Source organism: Coturnix japonica, chromosome 1, assembly GCF_001577835.2.
Source record: "Coturnix japonica isolate 7356 chromosome 1, Coturnix japonica 2.1, whole genome shotgun sequence".
In the NCBI taxonomy this organism is placed as follows: Eukaryota; Metazoa; Chordata; class Aves; order Galliformes; family Phasianidae; genus Coturnix; species Coturnix japonica.
This window is the reverse complement of record NC_029516.1, coordinates 67,764,251-67,787,921: the sequence shown is the minus strand read 5'-3', so window position 1 is coordinate 67,787,921 and position 23,671 is coordinate 67,764,251. Positions and strand designations below refer to the sequence as shown.

Below are 23,671 nucleotides of genomic sequence, written 5' to 3'. Positions count from 1 at the left end.
TGCTGAATAGCATTACCTTCAATACCAATGGGTAGGTACTATGAGGAAGCTTCCATTACCTGTTGAAGTCATTTTCTATAGCACCGTATGGCACAAATAAAGCATTGATAGTAGGATATTCACAGAGCATGAAAATCCAGAGTTTTACCTACAGCATATCCCTACTACAGACACCTGTTGTTGGAAGAATGAGAACAGATCTTTTCCAAAAAATAATAGAACTGAAGTCCAGCTGGAAAATGTGGCTTAATTACTAAATATATATGCTATATATATTTTATATATATGTATAGTTTTGATTATAGTGAAATGTATTAATTCACCTTTTAGAGGGAAAGGAGTTTTCAAGTGAGTAGTATATGTCATAGTGAAATGAATGGTTCTGTGGATAGACTAGGAATAATGGACAAAAGATAGAGCAAACACAGATACTTTCCAGGCAGAAAGTGATGTCACAAAAGTAGGATTTGACTAGAATTAGATGAATACTGTATATTCTTTAAGATGAAGGCATACACGCAGTGTGCTTGAAGAAAAAGGCCCAGAAGAAGAATGCTATGAATGAGGTAGCTGAAATTAAGAGATTCTGAGAGCATCAATCAATGCATGGATGTCATCTACTCTAGAGAATTCTTCAGGTGAGAGAGCGAAGGAAATATTTGCAGTTGCCTTCTCTCTCTAGAAATTAAAACAAGAATGGAAAAATATGGATTCTAGAGATTCTGTGCTAATGATGACCTAATATTTCTGCGATATTTCTAGAGTAGCAGAAATCCACAGGGTTAGAAATCATGTTAGAGTTTCTTTTTAATTGCTAGGTAACTTACCACCCACTCGTTGTCCCCAGAGGACATTTTAAATTTAAAGGTTAGCAATTTATACTAAGTAGCAGTTTTGAATACCCTGTTTTGCATGTAGAATAGCCCTCTGGCATTCCTGGAGGTACTTCTTCAGCAAAAGAGAAAGGGGTAGATGCAGATGATGCTAGTGTAATTTCTCTGAAGAGCATCTACTTTAAATGTGTCAGGTTCCACGTTTCAGGTCAGTAGTAGGAAAGTGGGAGCTAAATAATTTAGTGGGCCTCTTAAGTCTCCAGTGTACAGTGTTCCCTGGAAAGTCTGAGTTCACTGAGTGCACTGATCTCCCATTGAACTTGTCAGACCCTTATAAGCAATATTTCAGAGTTCAGTTGACCAACCACATGCAGGCCGTGCCTGGTAGGATTAGCACTATGCTAATTTTCACCTTCCTTAAAATACAGAATGAATAGTTTAAAGTCAGTAGTGCAAAGAAGCAAATTGTTTTCCTTTGGCTGTTTTTCCTGCTGCCCGATGAAACTATTCTGTGCTGAAATAAATATTAAATGGAAATCCGAATAAAAGAAAGCACATTTTCTTGATAAACCTGCACATTTAGTCAAATTTTGTAAGGGACTCCTGATGCTTAAATCTGTTGCTAATTTGTTCATTCTAAGTTAGACTTAAATGACATTGCTTTATTACTGAAAGAATAGGTGATACATATTTCCATCTATTTGCAGTTGGTGGATTTTAGCTCTTTCAAACCAACAAGCTATGTACGTGTGTGTGTATATATAGTATATTTTCACATATATACAATATTAGCATAATTGAACACAAGAAAAAAAAGGATATAGATTGTCTGCCTTCACAGGGAAATTTAATTCCATTAGTAGATGTCCCTATTCATTGCAGAGTAGTTGAACCTTTAAAGGTCCCTTCCATCTCAATGACTTAGCTTTATTTATCAATCTTATCTTAGGAAAGGATATATTATCCTTTAAGGTACTGGAGAACAAGGTCCCAAAGTCCAAAGTAGTACATTTCTAACATGAAACCATAGCTCACTAATTTAACAATGATTAATGTGTGTGCATATGTATCTATTTTGTGTGCCTTAACAGAAACCTTTGTGTTCATAAATCCTCAAAGTGAATATAATCTTCCTCAAACACTCTCTCCAGTGGTTCTTGGGGAGTCATGAGCTAGTGAAAAACTATAGAATTGTGGGAGAATTTAGCTCCACCAGAGGGCAAAGATAAATCAGAACTCAGCAAACACACCTCCTTAAACTGGAGTGGTTAACTGAAATATCAGACACTGCCAGATAACACACTGTTGTGAGCTTGCTCATGTGGGTAGACTGTTTTGGGTTGATATTACTAGCTCCAAACTTCTGGGTTGCCATATTTGTGCAGCTGGTTTGAAGATCTAAGGTCTCTGAGCAATCATTTCATTGGTGGAGTGGTGTCAGGGCTGCAGGTATTTTTAGAATTAGCACTTGTGTTTTATGGTATGACACTGAGTAACAAGATTCTTTAGATCAGTTTATTTGGAACCTCAATTTCTTTGAAGGTATTTTTACTTGAAATTAACATCCACAGGTCAACTTTTCCTGCTTTCTGCTTGTTTCATACATTTGTTGGCTCTGAAAGCCACATTTGCCAAACACAGAGAGGTTAAGTGGCAGGCCACTATTGTGTTTCCTGTCTTCCTGTGGATATATATTTCCCTGGGAATGTACTGGCTAGCAGCACTGTTGGGTTGCCTTGACATGGAAAAGTGAGCCTATATTTGTGAGGTGGTATCACAGCCAGTCTCTTGCTCCTTTGCTTCATTCCAGAGCTCTGGCTGCTGTGAAGTCACTGGTCTGGTGTATCTCATTTTCCTGTTTATATTCTGGGTATAGATTTCCATGAGGAAATTTTTCTTTTTAAAAGGAGAATCTCTTCAGTGTTCTCCTGAAATGCAGAATGTGAGATTTACCAGCATTTGATATTTTTTTTTCTGAAGAACAAGAAAAAGAAATAAACTACTCAGGTTTTTTGTTTGTTTGTTTTGTTTTTCCTAAGACTACACAGGTCATAAGCATCGCAGGAAAAAAAAAGATCTGAGAAGACACCCAGTTCTGTTCTTGTGCTCCAAAGCTGTACTCCATGTCAAGTTTTCCAGATGTTTCTTTAACCTCTTACTAAATATCTTCAGTGATGAATGTAGGGACTTGTCTCAGGCCTTAATTATACCTGCTTTGAAAGACTGAAGGGTTTATTGTTCAAATGATCTTCTCAGTGTTCAATCTAAGCCTTTCTGGTAGTAATTTAAGCCTTCACTTTATTATTATTATTATTTTAAATCTGTATTAACAGTGAGCTGTTCATTTCTTTCATTAGATTGATAGATATTTTAAAATCTATTTTGACTCCTTTTTTTGACTCCTAAAAACTATTTGTATCAACAGTTTGAAAATGAACAAATAGTTTATAGAAAAGTACACGGCCTTGAATCCAACAGTGCAAGTAATGGAGAATTCCTCAGTATTTCTAGGTTCCAAATAATCTTTTTCCCTTCTTCTCTTGTCTCTGTAGGTATATCAGTGAGTAATGCATATTTTCACAAGGTTAAAAACCAAACAAACAAATACACCCTTTCTCTTTTGAAAGAGGGTGGGTTTGTAGAAAGAAACATTAGTGAGAGGTCTCTACACCAGCTCTCTCTCTCTCCCCATATTGCCTTTCCCTCCTACTAACGCATGTGTGAATGAAAAGTTTCAGTCTCAAAAGAGATCAGCTGTATTACACTATTCCACAATTTGAAAGGACTGTTTATTTTGACATTATTTTGTCGCAGAATACAACTGCTTTGTGTGTATTCATATGGTGATATGAAGCTTCTGCATTTCTGTGGATGCTTGTCAGAGGTATGGTTGCCCAAATTGCAGGTCACTTAGCTCAAACTTTATTGAAACAGTAACCAGTAATGTAGGCAACCTAGTCCATATCTATTGCCTTCATTTCAGTCATGTACAGTATGCTAGTTAGATGAACAGGATCTGAAATAGAATCCTTTATATCAGATATGTTTCAACAGAGGATTCCCAACAAATCCCTGCAATTTTCTGTTGGACAGTCTAGCTTGAAAATCTTCTAGAAGACCCATTCAAAGTAGTTCCAGCAAATGAGGGGGTCAGTCTGCATATTTCTGGGAAGGCTGAGGAAATGTTACATTGATGACTTCATGCTGCGAGCTGTTCTCCAGAAGAAGCTGTTTTTCTTAACTTGTGTTGAAATCTGGTTATACGATGGGATGTAAATGCAAGATTATCTATTGATGTAAATGGGATTCCACTTAAGGATCTTTGGAATGTATCTGGGACAGCATTAAGATATGAAATGATGTAGGTAAACATTGCCTGCATAGCACTGTTATATTTTTCTATGCTCTGTAGCAGGATCTCTGAGTCTTCTGCATAGGCAAGTGATGCACCAGGATGCAAAATATGCATCAGATTAAAACTGCAGAAAGTGCATAGCAAAAAAATGCTGCATGAGAGTCTTGAAAGGACCACTGCTTCCCTTGTAGTCTTGCCTCTATCAGGTGATGTATTTATCCTAAGTATTCCTGTCTCCATTCCTGATTTATGAGTGTTCTAGTTTATGAATTACAAGATCTTTTTCATTTTCTGTGACAACACTGAAAGCTCAGAACATCTGCAGCTTGGCATGGGAACTTTATCACTTTATTAGACTCAAGGCTTCCCAGAGGTCCTCTCAGTAACATATATTTCAGAATTATAATGTTAAGTATAGGACAAACTGCTTACTGATCTTTGTCTAGATAGTACATGCCAGTTTTGTCCACTGCTTCCAACTCTTTCATTTTTCTGTTACAGGACTACAGAAATTTACTTTGTTGATATACCTACTATATTTTTGTCAGCTTTGAAGACTAGTGATAAACAGTGAATACTTAACACTACAGTTGTAAACCTATTGTATGTCTTTTCACAGTATTTTTCTGGTAATCTTCTGAGTGTCTTCTGTTTTCATTAATAATTAATCCTTGCAAACCATATGTTAAACTGTCATTGTAGAGAAAAAAAAAAAGTTCTGTCAGTTCTCTCTCAAACCATATGTAAATAACTAGGAGATGATTTTAAACAGTGATATAAATACTGAGTATATTAATGCTGTTTATACAATAATGTTCACAATATGCTACAATTATATATTTGCTAAGGTTGGAAAAGACCTTCAAGATCATCAAATTCAACTGCAAACTAAACATACTTCTGTAACTCTAACAGCTCTCTGATAATTCATGTCCCTGAGCATTCAGGGACTGTGACTCAACCACCTCCCTGGGGAGCATATTCCAGTATGTTCTTTCTGTAAAGAAGTTTTTCCTGGTATCCATTCTAAGCGTCCCTGGCACAACTTGAGGCTGTTTCCCCTCGTCTTATCACCAGTGAGAAGAGACCAATCCCACTGTCACTGTAATCACCTTTCAGGTATTTGAAGAGACCAATAAGGTCTCAGCTCAGCCTCCTCTTCCCCAGACTAAGCAGCCCTAGTTCCTTTAGTTGCTTCTTGTAGGGCGTATTCTCCAAGCCCTTCACAAGCCTTGTTGCCCTTTCTTTAGTATCAGTGTTTTAAGGGTTGGTTCCAACTGGCTCTGTGACTAGTAGGGTGGGTGAATGCATGCTGCAGGAAAGGGGAAAAAGGATAGAGAGATGGGCCTAAAAACAAATCTGAGGAGAAACAAACTAATTTACTAAATAAGATATCAGAATGCAATATAACACACTACAATACAATCTAATTAGAACTGAAGTTAATAAAACAAATTGAGTGTCTGAAAGCTGAAGGCCTTACTCTAATGCTGTGATGAGATGGCACCTGCAACAGAGACAAGCCAGATGAAGGGGGGTGTCTATTGACTATGTTAGGAGTTTTATCTCCTCTCTTCTGGGACAGGTACTGGGAACTGAAGCATTAGCTCTTTCACTCCCAGTTCACTTCATGATGTTATGATGTGAAATACTGATAACCAAAAATCATAAAACTTTGACGTTTGGACTTGCTCCAGCACCTCAGTGTCATTTATGTATTGAGGTGCCCAAAACTGAACACAGTACTCAAGGTGGGGCCTCACCAGTGCCAAGTACAGGGGCAGGATTATTTCCATAGTCCTGCTCACCACACTATTCCTGATACAAGCCAGGATGCCATTGGCCTTTTGGCCACCTGGGCACACTGCTGGCTCATATTCAGCTGATTGTCCATCAGTACACCAAGGTCCCTTTCCATCAGGCAGCTTTACAGCCACTTCTCCCCAAGCCTGCAGGGTTGCTGGGGGTTGCTGTGACCAAAATGCAAGACCTGATGCTTTGGCCCTGTTGAAACTCATGCAGTTTACCCTGGCCCATTTATATCAAAGACAACGTATGCATTATATACAGCATATCAAGGAAACACTTCTATTTCTGAATAAACTACAGTGAATTAAATTAAATAAGTTTAGCCTTACAAACTTAAGTGAGTGAAACAACTTGAAATACTTCTCTGAAATTAGCCCAGGGAACGCTGGTTTCTTATATTTGAAACCAAGGTCAAATTTTCTGCAACATTTCTATATGGGAATGCAATTTGGAGGTTTTCTCACTCTATCATACCCGATAGCTAATATGTATCTCCTAGCAAAGCCTAGATATGTGCTATTGCTGCAGAGAAAAAAAAAAATAAATCAGAAAGAGAGCTTGTTAGAATGTTGCAGACTACCTTTGTTTGAGAAGAACTAGCATAGCTGGATGTATGTCCACGTTCTACAACTTGGAGAAGAAGACTGATAATATATTTTATCTATGAACTGTTGCTCGTATCTTTGTCCTAAATTTAAAAAAGAGTTTTATCCATGTACTCATTGTATGCATGTGATATATATGCATATACCAACACGCATGCACTTATCTACATGTATGTCTGTGTCTATTTATATATGTGTACACACTACTTGGCAATTTTGAGAATGAAAAAAGTTGTTAAGTTGGATACGAACTAGACACTTTTAAAATTATCTTATCCTTCATTCTGCCGGTTTCTCTGCAGTACTGACAAAAAAAAAAAAAAAAAAAAAAAAGGAAAAAAAAGAGGCTGCTGTCTTTTACCAGGCTTTTTTGTGCTCCATGACCCTCATCTAACATAGTAACCATTGCATTGTCTGTTATTGTGGAAGGAATATAAATATAAGTATCTTGAGGCAAAGGACCTTGGCAGCTGACACATACTTCTCTATTTCAAGGCAAGTCTGTAGCCTGTAGAAGAATTGTTTCCAATCATACTGCAGCTGTGTTCTTGGCTGATGCATTCTGCTCTGACTAAGTGGCTGAAGCTAGAATAAAAGCCAAGAAACACCCCAGTCACTATCTGTAAAGAATCATAGAATAACAAGATTGGAAAGGACCTACAAGATCATCTAGTCCAACTGTCCTCCCATTACTGCTGTTACCACAAGCCACTAAACCACATCTTGTAACTCCTCATTTGGACACCTCTTGAACACTGCCAGGGATGGTGACTCCACCACCTCCCTGAACAGCCCATTCCAGTGCCTGATCACTCTCTGAGAAAAAAAAAAAAAAGAAGTTTATTCTTATGTCTAATCTAAACCTCTTCTGGTACAACTTGTGGCCATTTCCCCAGGTCCTGTTTGTTGCCTGGGAGAAGAGGCCAATCCCCTCCTCATCACAACCTCCCTTCAGGAAGTCGTAGAGTGTGATGAGGTCTCCCCTGAGCCTCCTCCAGACTAAACAATCCCAGCTCCCTCAGCCACTCCTCATAAGACTTGTGCTCCACACCCCTTGCCAGTTTTGTTGCCCTTTTCTGGGCACATTCCAGGGCCTCGATGTCTTTCTTGTAGTGAGGGGCACAAAACTGAACACAGTACCGGAGATGTGGCCTCACCAATGCTGAGTATAGTGGGATGATTCCCTCACTATTTCTAATGCAGGTCAGGATGCTGTTGGCCCTATTGGCCACCAGGGCACACTGTCGGCTCATGTTCAGCTGAGCATCAACTAACATCCCAAGGTCTCTTACCTCTTCACAGTTACTACAGCACTGCATGGGGTTACTGTGGCCAGTGTGCAGGTCCCAGCACCTGGCCTTGTTGAACCTCAGCCCATTCACCTCAGCCCAGTGATCCAGCTTATCTAGATCCCTCTGAAGGGCCTCCCTACCCTCAGACAGATCAACACTACCTCCCAACTTGGTGTCAACTGCAAACCTAATGAGGGTACACTCAATCCCCTCATCTAGGTCATCAATAAAGATGGGCCCCAGTACCAGCCCCTGGGGGACACCACTTGTAACCGATCACCAGCTGGATTTAACTCTATGAACCACTACCCATTGGGCACAGCCCTCTAGGCAGTTCCTTACCCAGAGAAAGGTATACCTCTCCAGGCCACAGGCCTGTCCAGTTTCCCCAGGAGAATACTGTGAGAGACCGTGTCAAAGGCTTTGCTGAAGTCCTGGTAGACTACATCAACAGCTTTTCCCTTGTCTACCAGTCTGGTCACCCAGTCATAGAAGATGAGGTTGGTCAAGCACCACCTTCATGAACCTATGCTGGTTTGCCCTGGTCCCCTAGGTGCCATGCACATGCCAAGTGATTTAACCAAAGATGATTTGTTCCATAACTTTCCCCAGTACCAAGGTCAGGCTGAAAGGCCTGTAGTTCCCCAGATCCTCTTTATGGCCCTTCTTGTAGGTGGGAGTCACATTGGCAAGGCTCCAGTCCTCTGGGACCTCTCCAGATAACCCAGTGCCCTCTCCAGATAATCCAGTGCCCTGAGGATAACTGATCTGCCTATTAAAGGCAGATGTAAAGAAGGCATTGAGGACCTCAGCCTTCTCCTTATCCTCAGTGGTCACATTCCCCTTTGCATCAAGTAAAAGATGGACATTTTTCCTGGTTCTTCTCTTACCAATGATAATTTGATTATCTATAAAAGGATTTCTTATTCTCTTTTACTGCAGGCCAACCTGAGTTCAAGTTGGGCTTTTGCCTTCCTAACTTCCTCCCTTCATACCTTAGCAACTTCCTTGTAATCTCCCCAAGTATCCTGTCCCTTCTTCCATAGGACGTAGATTCTCTTTTTCTTCCTGAGTCTCAACAATAGTTCCTGGTTCATCCACACTGGTCTTCTTCCCCTACGGATCGCTTTACAGCATTCAGGGACAGACTCTTCTTGTGCTTTTAAGATTTCCATCTTGAGAAGCATCTAGGCTTCCTGGACCCCTTTACCCTTAAGGGGCGACTTCCAAGAGACCCCTGCAACAAGCGTCCTGAATAGGTCAAAGTCCATCCTCTGGAAGTTCAAGATAGCAGTTTTGGTAGTCACCCTACTGACATTTCCAAGAACTGAGAATTTCACAGTTTCATGGTTGCTCTGCCCAAGACAGTCCCCAACCTTCTCAACTCCTACCAGTCCTTCACTGTTAGTGAAGAGCAGGTCTAGCAAGGAACCACCCCTGGTAGGACTTCATACCAGCTGTGTAAGGAAGCTGTCTTGCATGCAATCTATAAACCTCTTGGACTGATTCCTCTGCTATTTATTATATTCCCAGCATATATCAGGGAAGTTGAAGTCTCCCAAGAGAATGAGTGCTGGTGATCATGCAACTTCCACAAGCTGCTCATAGAATGCCTCATCCATCTCTTCATCCTGATTAGGCGGTCTATAACAGACCCCCACCAAGATGTCACCCCTACAGGCCTTCCCCCTGATCTCTAACTACAGACACTCAGTTTTATCATTCCCAACCCCAAGCTCTTCTTGGTGTAGACGCACTTCAGCTGAGGCATCTGCCTCTCTCCCAGCTCAAACAGCATTTCCCTAGGCTTATCTCTGGTAAGCCCTGTTTTGTCCACTCCCCCATCGTAGCTAGTTTAAAGCTCTTTCGATAAGCCCCGCTACCGTCTATGCTAGGATTCACTTCCCCCTTTGATAGGCAGGTTCCATGGATGGACAGCAGACCAGGGGCAGAGTAAACTGCCCTGTGATCAAAGAACTCAAAGTTTCTGGCTCAGTACCAACCTCTGAGACAATTGTTCATTGCTTTGCTTTCCAAGCCTGCTCTGTGTCCCTCACTGCCACTGAAGGTATAGAACAAAAAATCACTTGATCTCCCACTTTGTGAACTAAATGGCCTAAATTCCTGAAATCTCTTTTTATAGTTCTTAGGCAATTCATCACTGCCTACCTGAACTATAAGTAACAGAAAATAATCAGTGGGCCTAACCAGCTTTAGAAGTTTTCTGGTTATGTCCCTGACCTGGGCCCGAGGAAGTCAGCATACTTACCAATGGCTCAGATCCAGTCTGTCCTCAGTTCCTGCAGCCCTAAAACCTGCTCAGAACCTACTGCCCAAACCAGAAATCTGATGGTAGTTTTTCTTAACTAAGTTACAGCCAAGACTGGAAGATGAAGATAGGCAATTTCAACCTGGAAATAAGCCACATGTTTTCAACAGCAAGGATAATGAATATTGTTATGACCTAATGAGGCTTGTGACTTCATCCTAGAAATACTCAAGTTGTGATTAGAGGTTTTTCTAATAAGAATATTAGTTAAAAAACCAGATTTATTATCCTTGTAGCAAAAAAAAAAAAAAAAAAAAAGGCACAGGTACAGGCATTGGCATATGGTCAGGGTGGCAGTAATTTTATCTTTCCTCTTATACAGTTTGGGGGCCCTAGTACAGACTTGCTCAAATTCCTGGAACAGTCCCAGGAATTTGCTTAAACAGTTTTCTGCCTGTAGTTGTCACTGTGGGCCACTGTACAGTTCCAGAAATGTTCATGTGAATTATTTGTACCTCCTTTTTAAAGATTATCCTGGCATATATTGTCTTCAAAAATTGTCTGCACTGCAGGCTCTTAGCTTCTTTTACCCTCTGAATAGCACTGAAGTATCCATTTTTTCTTGCCTTCATCTTATGTCATGCTTAAAGTAAAATTACCTTGACACTTTATTTCAGAATAAGCTCATTTCGTTCCTTAATTGAGCCTGTAAAACGCATGTAATTTTTGTTGTGTTATTCACTGTATATGATGCCACCATTATTACTATTGGATGTTTATTTTGACATCAGATTTTTTGCACATTTTAAGGCTTTTTTCTGCTCAGAAAAATGTAGATATAAAAATGGAATTAACTTGTTTGATATTTTTTCTGTATACTTACAGATGAACTGCATTTAGTTATTGGAAATATAATTCTACAGCTTCTTACCACTGACTGCTGTGCAAAATCTTAGGAAAAAAAGAGAAAGAGATCCTAGATTCTATTCTTCCCTGATCATCTTTTACTGAATTCCAGTCAATTATTGCAGTTCTGTGTTTCAGTTTGGCCTGGTTTGACCTAGTTCAATGACAAGGAAGTGAAGGGACCCACAGACCCATACTCTGGGAAAGGAGGTGTGGGGGAGGAAAAGGTAGGGAGATGGGCCTGGACAAAGGATAACAGCAACTAAGGAAAACTCAATTTACTAAATATTTTAGTAGAATGTGAGATAATAAAATATGATACATTTTTACTATCCTTGAAGCTAATGAATCAAATAAATATGAGAGAGTTTCTGAAATCAAAGTCCTTACTCTAATGCTGTAGGCAAAACAGCAGGGGAACAAAGAAAAGGACAGTCTCATGACTCCCAGTCTCATGACTCATATCCACTGTTTGGTTTCCATAAACGTGCATCAAGTGTCAATGAATTTCAATGACTAGCTTTTCATGCACGAAAGAACTCAGTTTCACACCTTTGCTTACATATGCGCTTTGATGTCAGAAGGTATTTTGTCAGATTGACCCTCGGCTACATCTATCACAAAACAATAAACTATAAGTGAATATTGGTGGGAATCTCTAACCACTACTGCCATACCATCAACATCTGCCTCTGATGTTGTAGGCCTACATAACTAAATAGGAGGCATTATTTTCAGAGCAGACCTTATAAAACAAATAATACAGTTAATGTATGCAAGTAATACTTTAAAAAAAATAAAATATCTGTATATTTTATTAAAACTTGAAAAGGAAAACAAGAAAATCATAAAACTAGTGGTATATTTGATATTTTTGTAAAACTAATGCATTTATCTGATTCAGTTAAAGTGGCTGCAATTCTTAGTGACTTCTCAAGGTGTTTGTCAGTGATTTTTGATGAAATTTTACTGTTCCTGCACTTCATCCTTGAAAACAGTTGATCACAAACATACACACTGCCAAAATATGGCATACTTGTGAAGTGAGGGGGTACTTCCTTCTGTTAAGATAAGGTGCATCGAAGTCCAGTAGAGAGTCATGATCAAATTTCTGAGTTGAACAATGCATTCCATTCAAACATCTACATGTCATGTATTTATGTTAACTGAAAATGAAGTGGTCAATATGCCTTTTTTTTTTTTTTTTCTGTGTTCGCAAAACTGTGTTTACCAAGTTTTACAGTTTATCAAAATGAATAAACTTATTTGCTGTAACTTGAGCCTCCACTGCACTGTGCCCCATGCTCTGTTTTTAGCACAGACAGGATTTATAGAACACCCTTGGTTGGCTGTTGCAGAGTTGTGCCCAAGGATGCACCAGGCTAATCAGTGGGTTAGAACCACCACCATGATGAAACAAGACAGATGTCTGGCTGCAGTGTGAACTGTGTCAGGATGCACATAGCCCTTGGGCTCAAGGTTGGATGAGCCTGGCCTAGATAGTTTTTGGTTTAATTTTATTTTCTTTCCTGATCTAGACAGGAACATATTCAACATCATATTAAATCAGGAATACATAACTACATCCAAAACCTGATCCAGGTCTATAAATATCTGAGGTGTGGGGGGCAAAGTGGTGAGGCCAGACTCAGCAATGTGTGGAGAGATGACAAGGGGAAACAGCCAGAATCTGGAACACAAAAAATTCCTCATGAATGTGCGCAAGAACTTCTTTACGGTGAGGGTGACAGAGCACTGGAACAGGCTGCCCAGGGGGGTTGTGAAGTCTACTTCTCTGGAGATATTCAAGACCCTCCTGGACGCCTACCTGTGCAACCTGGTGTAGGGAACCTGCTTTGGCAGGGGGATTGGACTCGATGATCTCTGGAGGTCCCTTCCAACTCCTACGATTCTGTGATTCTGTGAAAACAGCTACATACTCGGTATCTTTTTCTTCTAATTCAACTGTGAAAACAAAATTGTGTTTAAAGAATTTAAAAATGATTTGTTATGTTGTCTTATTTACTACAGAAACATAATCTCTGTTAAGAACGTTTTTCTCTTCATGTGAACACTTCTATGAAATGTGGTATCCTTTGGGGAACACACCAGGGCGTGACATATCTGCCACTGAGACTGTTATTTAGATGATCAGTTTTAGTCTACTATGTCAATAATTGTATACATTTTTAAAACTACTCCAAACAGATTCCTTACCTATCTGGCTGAGTTTTCATTAATGTCCCAGAAAGCTACTTCTAAAATCCAAGAAATGTTCAGTAATTAATGTTATTTATTAAAATGAGATGAGTTTCATAAGAAATCTTCTGACAAATTCAATTGATTTAAAATAAAACACCATTACTGTCTGCAATGCAATGCAAAGTTTAACTTTCCAGACAAGGCATTCTTGCTATCTTACAGTACAGACTTTTAACGGCTAGATGGCACTATGGACAGCAAATTGAGTGCAATGCAAAATACCAAGTGAAGTTCTAGATCTGGATTTCTTACCAAGAGCCATAACAGAAAACAGCATCTTCTGTTACCATTTGCCAACTATATTGATAAAAATTTCAAGATTTGGTACTTAAATTATTGGCATGAATGATAAGTAACTTAATAATATTTTCATCCTTTTTTTTTTTTTTTTTTTTTTTTTTTTTTTTTTTTTTTCCCCTGACTTCTGATTCCATCATATGTTTATTTTTCCCTTTGGCTTAAAGAAAGCACATCCAATAGAGAGAAAGCTGACCAGATGGCATTCTAACCTTTTCCTTCCTTTATCCAGATGTTCTTTGCCTTGCACGGCCTCCCTTTTTCTGTCAGACTTTTGTGTCCGCCATTACAAAAGACTGGGAAAACACTTTCAGTGACTTTCATTCCACTGAGTTCTCTTCAGCCTGCATTTTCTTGCTCAGTATTCCAAAGTAGGTATAATGTGCTGGTCATTGGTGTCATGGCACTGAGGGGCTCTGAGACTGGAGATGACCTATGCTGACCATGGTCAGTTCCAGCATCTCTATTAGACCTATAATAGGGGACATCAGCGAACCTCTCTGTGGCTGTGGAAGAATGTATTTAGGAAAGAGAAAAATGCCATTGAGGCAGAGAGGAGGGAGGGAAAATTTGTGAGAAAGAGGCCTGTGAACAGCAAAGGGAGAGAAGAAAGAGGAGAAAAAGGTGCTCCAGACAAGGGTACAGAGATTTCTCTGGGGTCTATAACAGACAGTGGTCCCATTATTTAATCCCCTTGTAAGGTGGCTGAATTCTTGTATAAATTAGAACAAACTTCTTTTTGGCAGCTGAGAAAAGAGTAGTAGCAGTATCCCCTGTAGCATGGCTGCTGCTACAATAAATGTGTATCACTCCTCTAAGAAAGAAATGAAAGATGAGAATAAGCTTTTAAAAGCCCATATCAGACAACTGGAAAATAAAATTACATCTTCTGACAGGGCAAACTGCCTCATCTTCAAATGGTATTTCCCCTCTGAAATGAATGAACATATCGTTTGAAGGGGTAAAGTTCTTAGATCAACAGGATCTTTGGATCGTGGTTGAATCTAAGAATAAAAAGAAAGTCAAGCAGACTAAAATCCAACTAGAGGATCTGGGAACCTCAGATCCTCTAGAAATAAGACCAGTAATAACTCAAACCAAAGAAAGTCCAAGATAGACTAGCAGGGTTGTTACCTGAGGAGTGGTCCCTTGCCCACATCACCTTATGTGTGACGGTGTACCTGTGCACTGCTGCCAAATTCAGGGATTAATTTATTACGATTACTTTAACAGTCATTACAGTCTTTTACATGTCTTTAACATGAGAGAGCATACCAGCTTGGCTTTTAAGATTATGGGACATGGGGGCTGAAAGTGTGGTAATTAATGGACCTGAGATTTCTAAACTTACATCCATTACTGTGCATTTAGACCACATGTGACTGTGATGCATAATGAGGAAAATCATTATCTGATTCAAGAGATAATGGCTGCATGTATGATCATGTGGCCAAATAAAAGCAGTATCCCAGTAAAAACTGGTCTGTGGACTTCAATGGAGAAACTTCAAAATTATATTAGAGAATTAGGCATGAAAGAGGCAATCTATGAAGATGATTTTGAGAGCCCAGACCTCGTTAAGTTTTCAGACGGTATGAAGGACCTTATCTTACAAGAAGCTCCTCCATGCAAGTATGACACACTGCCCATTAGTAGCCTTGGACGCTGTTGTTCAACAAGCAGTTGGTGGTTGATTTAGAAAAAACAGAGTGCCGTAGGACCAGGCGCAATATCTGGGAATTGGAAGGGAAAGAGGTCATCCCTATAAATAAAACTAGGAGAAGCCTCAGCTGAGACCCCTACGGGTATCCTGCAAACAGAATTTTCATGATTTAATCTGGGCTGGGGTTCAATTTAAAGAAACAGCACCAGCCCAATCATGCCTCCCTCCAGCTATGGAGGCTGCTGGTGGAAAATCAAAAGTTTCAAACTATCTCCAAAAAAGCAGAGTTAAGAAATACTGAAAAAGTACCAATGAGAACATGGAACTTGAAATGGTACTTGAAAGATTTCATAGCTCCTAACAAAAGGAAAAAGCCTCCTCGAGTGACCTGGTCCCCTATGCCTGAGCCAAGTGAGAAAAAAGAATTGTTCATTGCGCAGTTACTTGCATGACGGGGGATGCCAGCCCCCTTGCACCTAGGGCCTCCAGAAGAGACTAAATGCTCTATATTGAACTATTTTTTTGGTCCTGGAAGAACATACAGTAAGTTAGTTATGGCATTAGTAGGCACGGGCGCAGAAACCTCAATTATTTATGGTGATCTGACTAAATTTCATGGAGATAGGGTGATGATTGGTGGGTTTTGGGGACAGACCATCCTTGTAACCCAGACATGGTTGAAGTTGGGGGTTGGGCATCTCCCACCCTGGGAGTATAAGGTGCAGCTGCTGAGGCCTTTATACCTACTCACAAAGACAGGCCAAAAATGGGTCTGGGGCAGAATGGAAGAAGAGGCGTTCCAGGAAGCAAAACCAGCTGTTCAACAGGCCCCAGCACTGGGTGTAATTGATCCCACCCTTCCAGCTGAACTAGATGGCCATGTAACTTGGGATGCATTTGGCTGAGGCCTATGTATGTCAGAGCCAAAACTACATTTGAACCTCCACTCGGGTCTTAGGTCTATCATGGAGCAGAAGAGAGGTATAGTATGATTGAAAAGCAGTTATTGGCTGCCTACTCTGCATTACAGGCAGTAGAGCCAATAACCCAAACAGAGAAGTCATAGTTAAGATGACCTTGCCAGTTCAGGGGTGGGTGAAAGATCTGACCCACCTTCCTAAGACAGGGGTGACCCAATCACAGATTGTGGCACAATGGGTTGCCTATCTCAGCCAGAGGAGTAGTCTGTCTTTGTCACCATTGAAAGAAATGCTCAAGAAGATCCTTGGCTCAGTGACACATCACAGTGATGGGCCAGAAGTTACAACGGTCACTCCCTAGGAGAAAAGTCCTGTTCAGGAAGGGAAATATCCCATTCCTGAAGATGCCTGGTATACGGATGGGTCCAGCAAGGGTAACCCAAGCAAGTGGAGAGCAGTGGCATACCATCCTTCCACTGAAACAATCTGGTTTGAAGAGGGGGGTGGTCAGAGTAGTCAATGGGAAGAACTGTGAGCCACGTGGATAGTTATAACCAAGGAACCCGGTGATAGTATCCGGAATATTTGCACAGGTAGCTGTGCAGTGTACCAGGGGCTCACTCTTTGGATTGCACAGTGGGCCACCCAGGATACATATTCATGCCTCATCAGTCTGGGGCAGAGATATTTGGTTAGACATACGGAATGTGGTTAAACACAAGAGCAAACATGCCTATCACGTTTGTGGCCACCAACCTCTACGGTCACTGGAAAATAATGAAGTTGACATGCTGGCATGAGTTTGATAAATTGAGTCCAAAGGGGTGTGGCCAACTTGCACCTTGGGGGAGATTATTGGAGGCTAAGGGATTGGTAGTCCCCCTGGTAATAGGTATGTGGCCTGCAGACATTGTGGTCAACATTCTGGTTTTCATAACTAAGGGTTCCTTAATCATGTCCCTGTGGCAAATCAAGACCCGTTCTTTGGTACCTGATATAATTATGCAGCCTGAAACATGCCCCAGTGCAAGCTGAAGTGTTGACCCAGGACAGGAACACGGCCTGTATCTTGTTGTGGAGGGCAGACCTACCCCTTCTGGTACCTCTGAAACATCTATACTACTCCCTGTGAGTCTCTTTGAGTCCACAGGATCACCAGGAGGAGTAACATGACATCAAGATGCTCCAGTGTCACTGTAAGATCAGTGTGACACCTGGGAGTGGTCAGTATGAGACTGACAAACCTTCCCTGGGCCAAGCAACTATGGATGCAATATTTTACTGATCACAGTTACTTTAAATTATTCTATAATGAGAGAAAAGAATAAAATAAAATTGGCTGAAAAAGTTAAAGAGGAGGTTTGCCTTTGTAATTCCTCTGTTCTATAACCCAGATACTCAAAGAACAATTATTATATCATTGCAAGAATTAACTTACTGGCCACATATAGTTAATAAAGCCATTAGACACAAAATCTGGGATCAGTGATATAAATAGCATTATTTTCCTGATTTCTCCTGAAGCATTGCAAGAACCAATTTAAAGCGAGTGGTTGAACCTTACTGTGACTAAAAGTAAATTAAAGAGAATTTTAGGTCCTAATCCCGACATGATGAAATGTAGAAATACCTGATACATTTTTTTGTGAATATTATAAACCTGGTTGAGTATTACTTTTTTTTTTTTTTTTCCCCCTGATTTTTCAAGTATAGCCTTTCTTAAACTTTTACCATCTTTTCTTCCTCAACATAATGTCTGCTTTAAAATGCCAGACTGAATCATTTAAGTCTTATACAGTTCTAGAACAGGAGAAGGGAAAGTAAGAACGTTTTTCACTGATCAATCTTATAGACTCAATATTTGCTTTTGCACAATTCTGTAACATTTATTTTCTGTTTTTCCACAGAATGAAGAAGACAAGTTAACTTGGAATGACCGTATGCCTGGATATGCAGCAAATTTTGGATTGATTTTATTTATGGTAATATAATCTATTTCTCCAAACTTACTATGTGTGTGAAATTTAGTGATGAGTATCTTGGATGGAAACCTGAATAATACTCTCAGAGAAGGCTAAAATATGCAGACAGCTAGGGTAATGACCTACGGTTGTTGAGAAATACATGTCCTACTAGGAGAACTCATAGAGCTTAAAACATGTCTCCAGCTTTATCCTCTCTTTTCCAAATACTGCTTATGAGAGGACAACACTCTGTAATGACAGCAGTTTGTTGCTATGTGCCATCTCTCTACAGGGTTTCTGCTACATCCTCCATTATCTGAAAAAATGAAATCCACTGTGTATTTCCTTGAATGCACAGAATTCAGTGCGCTCTAATATGAAGAAACTTGAAGCTTATGGAACAGGTGAAGTATAGGATTAAAAAAATATGCTGCTGAGAAATATTTGTCCAATACACATGCTGATGTAGTATTAGTAGTTGATGTAGTTGTGGAAGACAATGGTATACAAGCCTAGCATGGGAACAAGAATAAGATGTACAGGTCTGGTAACTGTAAAGTATGGACACTACATGTATGATCAATGAGTATACAGATGTTGTATAGAATATAGAGAAGTTAGGCTGGTAAGATTATCAAGTTGGAAAAGATAATCAGAGATAAATGAAAATGCTCACCAGTGTTGTAGGCTCACAGAAAACTCCACAAGGAAAGTAAATGTTTCATCAGTCTCTGTTATTGTTCACACAGGCTAATGTTTTTATCTGTGAAAACTACATAGATACAAATGATGAAAATGAGAATACTCAGGTGCAGATACAAAGATATGTACACACTTGCTGCAGTTTCCATTGCTACAGAAGAGAGTACAGAAAAGTGGTGTTTAAGATAATCTTTTCCAGGATCAGAGGTCAGGCAGGCAAACTCATTAGTTAATTAGATAATGCTTAAAGTTACTTGCCATAGCTTGAGTTACCACCACACTGTGACCTTCATGAGTCCTGTCATGATCAGCTTGTACAATGCTGATCACACACCAGTATTTGGTTTTTGCTGACAGATGGGAGTATGCCTCCTCTCAGCAGGGTGGTGTCACTGCCACAATAACATAGTGCAGGGGGCCACAGTACAACAGTACAGGTCTGTGCTGGACTCTTGCAGCCTGCAGGCCAAGGGTTCTGTTCTTCCCTTTCCCAAGTTTATCAAGTGGAGTTTCCCTGAAAATTCTAATCCCTGAAGCTGCTAACAATTTTCTTATTGCAAGCTTTTTTTTCTTTGTTTCTAATTTTCAAGAAGACTCCCCTTTCAATCAGAAAGGCATTTTTCTTTCCTGGCCTTTCTCTTCTTAACTAAGTGTACTGGTTTTCTTGCTCAGTCAGTCTCTACACCCAGTTTATATTTTAATGCCACCATATAATTACAGTGTTTCAAATTCTAGTATTACAGGTGTTTTAAAATCTGATTATAGCTCTTCTGTTTACATAAAGACTCTGCTGGACTATAGAGGGCTCAAGATCCAAACTTGATGTAAGCAGTCTCTTTTGAAAGGATTTTTGAAATAATTTCACAAATATTATTTTTGCTCAATAAGACTAGTGGTAGGAGGAGCTCTAGCCCCAGCTCCCCATATACCATTTTTGCTTGTATGTCATTAGTAATAACATGTCACAATTCATAAACTTTTCACTTAGAAAGTATATGTTGCAGCAAAGATTTCTGAGAATGTAATGAAAACATAATAGCTTCTGCAAGAGGGTAATCTGGCATCACTTTTCTTTCTGTTACTTGTGCTTGACTCAGTCAGAAGAAAACCAATTATTGTAATGGCAGAAGAGCTCAGTCTGTTCTTTCTTGTGAGCCCTACTGCCCTATTCCTGATCACATGGCATAATACTTGACTCTGGAATAGTTCCACTGGAGAACTGTTTGGACATTAAAATGTTATCGTACTTGGAGGAAGGTATCAGTTTAGCCCAGTAAGTCTTGTGCCAGGATAATATCTTATCCTCTAATAACATTCTCCTTAAATCTTTTGTTCGGGTTTAAGATTCTGGCATTTGTCTTCTGTCAGCTGAAATTTCCACTTTCTCTGTTTAATGATGACCAATCTTATGATGACTCTTCTTCCTGAACTGTAAAGCTATTATTTTTAAGTGGGTGTTTGTGATGGAGGTAGAACCTCCACAGACAACCAATTACTCATTGGCTCCAGAATGATGCATGCAAACTGGTTTTGCTTGTCCATCAAAAAAGTAAAAATGTCTAAGAAATAAAGAAATCTACCTGGAAAAGAGGAAGAAAAAAAGAATACTTAGAAGACGATGAAGGGTAAGGAGATTGTGATCCAAAATAAGAAAAATAAAAGCTTCAAATGACTCTAGAGATGCAAGATGAATTAGATTACTACAGTGTAGTTCTGTTTTATTTTCTCCTATTATCGAGGATAATCTTTCTATGTGGCAATTGGTAGTGGGCAAGTCCAATGTCCAAGTTAGGTGCTAGTTCTCATTTTTGTGTTCCTGAACCACTTCTGTCATAATAAGAGCTGTGCATATTGTATGTTTGCATGATTGGCAGAAAAATCAATCAAAACCAGCAAAGGCAACATAATGAAAACTAAATAAAAAGGGAAAGAAAGGAGACTTTCATTCAGAATATTGTGTATTAAGATTCTTTAGACTAAGATTTGAATAAAAATTATTGTCAAGAAGCAAAAATACTTAAGTCATCTGCATTTAATTTAACATTAATGAATCATTCCTTTAAAGATACAAAATACGACTTATTATTAAATTTAACATTTTCTTACAGTTTTCTCAGAAATATTGTTTGTGAATTCTGTCTGATATCTAATGGATTTTTTCCAGTTTATAGTGAATGCTATTAGACAAACTTTTCTAACTTAACCAGCTCTTAATCCTGTTCTGGTTCTTTTGATCTAGTAACATTCATTAGACAGTCTTCCTCTGTATGTAGAGAATCACTGAATCATAGAATTGCTCAGGTTGATCATCGAGTCCAATCGCAAGCTAACCATACTACCCTAATAGCCCTCTACTAAATAATGTCCCTGAGAACCACATCCAAATGGTATTTAGACACATTCATGGGTGGTGACACAACCACCCCCCTAGGAGCCTATTCCAGCGCTTAACCAATTCATATTCAATAAATTTTTACTGAGTCAAAATTAATAGTTAAATTTTGCTAAACTTGCGCTTTGAACCTTGGCTCCTAGGCCCACTGAAATAGTTACAACAGTCTGATCATTCACATTTAAGTAGTCTTTTTCATCTGAGGATCTCAAGATGTTTTACATAGAATAATGAATACCAGTTAGAATACTTGCCAAAGGCAAAAATGGAAGGGGAAAATATACCTTCTCTCTCTTTCTTGATATGGCTATGAAAAATGGCTATTTTTTAAGTGTTATGTTATTGGTCTTTTCTTGGGGGTTTTAGAAAATTTCTTTAATCAGAAAAACATTGTATTCTGAAATTCAAATTTTTCTTGTGAGAATTTGACTTTCTGTCACGTGCTGAATTTCCTCATCTTGTAAGCCAGTCAGCCCCTGAAGGACCCTAAGATACTAGCTGATTTTTAGGATAGGAATGTGAAATGAATCTCTAATAACTGTTCAATCCTAAATAATAATAGTAAGGGAAATATTTATGTATGTTTTAATTAGTAGCAATAGTTTCAGCAACATAATTGTTATCAGACAGTAAAGTGGCACTTCTGTAGGACCTCTTTCCTTGGCTGCACACACATGTAGGTCCTCTATTCCAAAACATCAGAACCTATTGCCAGATTTTGTTAATACCTGCATTTGAACCTGAACCATCTGAGTTTCACCAGAACTGAATGGATAATTTCTGGAGCTTTAAACTCAGAGGAAATGCACTTTTTAAAGGAATTGTCATGTTATCTCACAATTCTGCATCCATCTTCTTTATTATGTCCCCGTTAGTTTTGAATTCTCAAATTTTAGCTTAATTTTCCCGTTACTATTGTATTGCTTGAAGAAATAACCACAGAGTTCCAAGTCATAGAACAAACTGAACATATAATTCAGTGCTTCTGCTTAAAAGCCAGTATTGTAATTAAACTAACCTGTATGTATATTTCTTTGCAGATTACACTGACATTTTCTGCAGTATTTGGTGTGATCGTATACCGCATTACTACATCAGCAGCTTTGTCATTCAGCACGAATGAGACAACCAGGTCAAATGTTCGAGTGACTGTGACTGCAACTGCTGTCATCATTAATCTCGTTGTGATACTTATACTTGATGAAATTTATGGAGCTGTTGCGAAATGGCTGACAGAAATTGGTAAAGCTAACTCACCACATTCCTCATTAGTACATTGCACATGTTGGCATGAGAGTATTCAAGGAGGTTCTAATAGGAATATTTCTCGTGGAAGTGTGTCAGTGAAAATATTCAGGAATATGGGGCAAGATGCTCAGACATGCCTTTGTAAACTGGAGGTTTGAGCCACAGCTTGCAGTGTGCTGCTAGTAGGACTAATTAGCTTGGCCATAACGCCACATTAATACAGCTGCGCTAAGTCCAGGATCTCAGCTGGTATTTCTGCATTGCACTGGCTCTATACCAAGATCTAGAATTAGTTCAGAATTTTTGGGCTGGTATGCATTTTGATATATAGTTTTACCTCCAGGAGCTGAAAGTCAGTGGGTTGTTATAAAGACATTGCTGACTATTACAAAGCAAATTTTTCCTATGTTATTTATCTAGTATGATTTTTATCAGGTCAAAGAATTTTTCTGCTGTTACAGGAGTATGTCCAGACTGTACTTTTTAAATGATAATACCTGTTTTAAGTAAGAGTTTGAATTTCTTTCTTTCTTTCTTTCTTTTTTTTTTCTTTTCTTTTTTTTTTTTTTTTTAATGTCATATTGTAATAGCTCTGATAATAAATTAGAATCATTTAAAGGTTCTTTGACAACAGCAGAAGGTTAGGCTGAGGTTTTGTTTTGTTATATAGATTAGGCCAAGGCTGTCTACTTATAGGTCTCTAACAATGTGATTCTTACAGCTATCATTAAATATTGACTCCCATATTTTTATATTACCTATAATTCTAGATGATACAAACACTAGGAAAGTGAAGTCAGTTATTCTCGGGACTAAGAGAAAGTCAGTGACTACAGATGCCTATAATTGTAATAAGTGCTCTGCTTTGTTAATTTTTGGGTATCTAAATTTAGGCAGACAAATGAGAAACTTTTTGACAATTGGAACTTGACTTATTGAAAATCTTATATTGCCTCCTATGTGAAACTGCAGGGATCTGAGGCTGTTTGGATCTAAAAACTTAGGAACTGATAACTTATGCTTCTTATTCTCACTTTTTTATTTTTTTTCTCTTTTATTTATTTATTTATTTATTTATTTATTTTGTAGTTATTTTATAGGTTAAGTCCTGAATTTTTGAAGTACCAATAAGGACAGCCTTAACATTTATATTA

At 39.0% G+C, this 23,671-nt stretch overlaps 1 protein-coding gene across 1 annotated transcript in view; it reads left to right on the top strand.

Annotated features, from left to right (window-relative positions):
• The window catches only part of ANO2 (anoctamin 2), a 106,207-nt gene that overhangs the window by 45,034 nt on the left and 37,502 nt on the right, over nt 1-23,671 (top strand). Inside the window, exons 15-16 of the mRNA XM_032440933.1 lie at nt 18,119-18,193; nt 22,310-22,511. Coding sequence (XP_032296824.1) covers nt 18,119-18,193; nt 22,310-22,511 — 277 coding nt within the window. The remainder of the gene's footprint in view (nt 1-18,118; nt 18,194-22,309; nt 22,512-23,671) is intronic.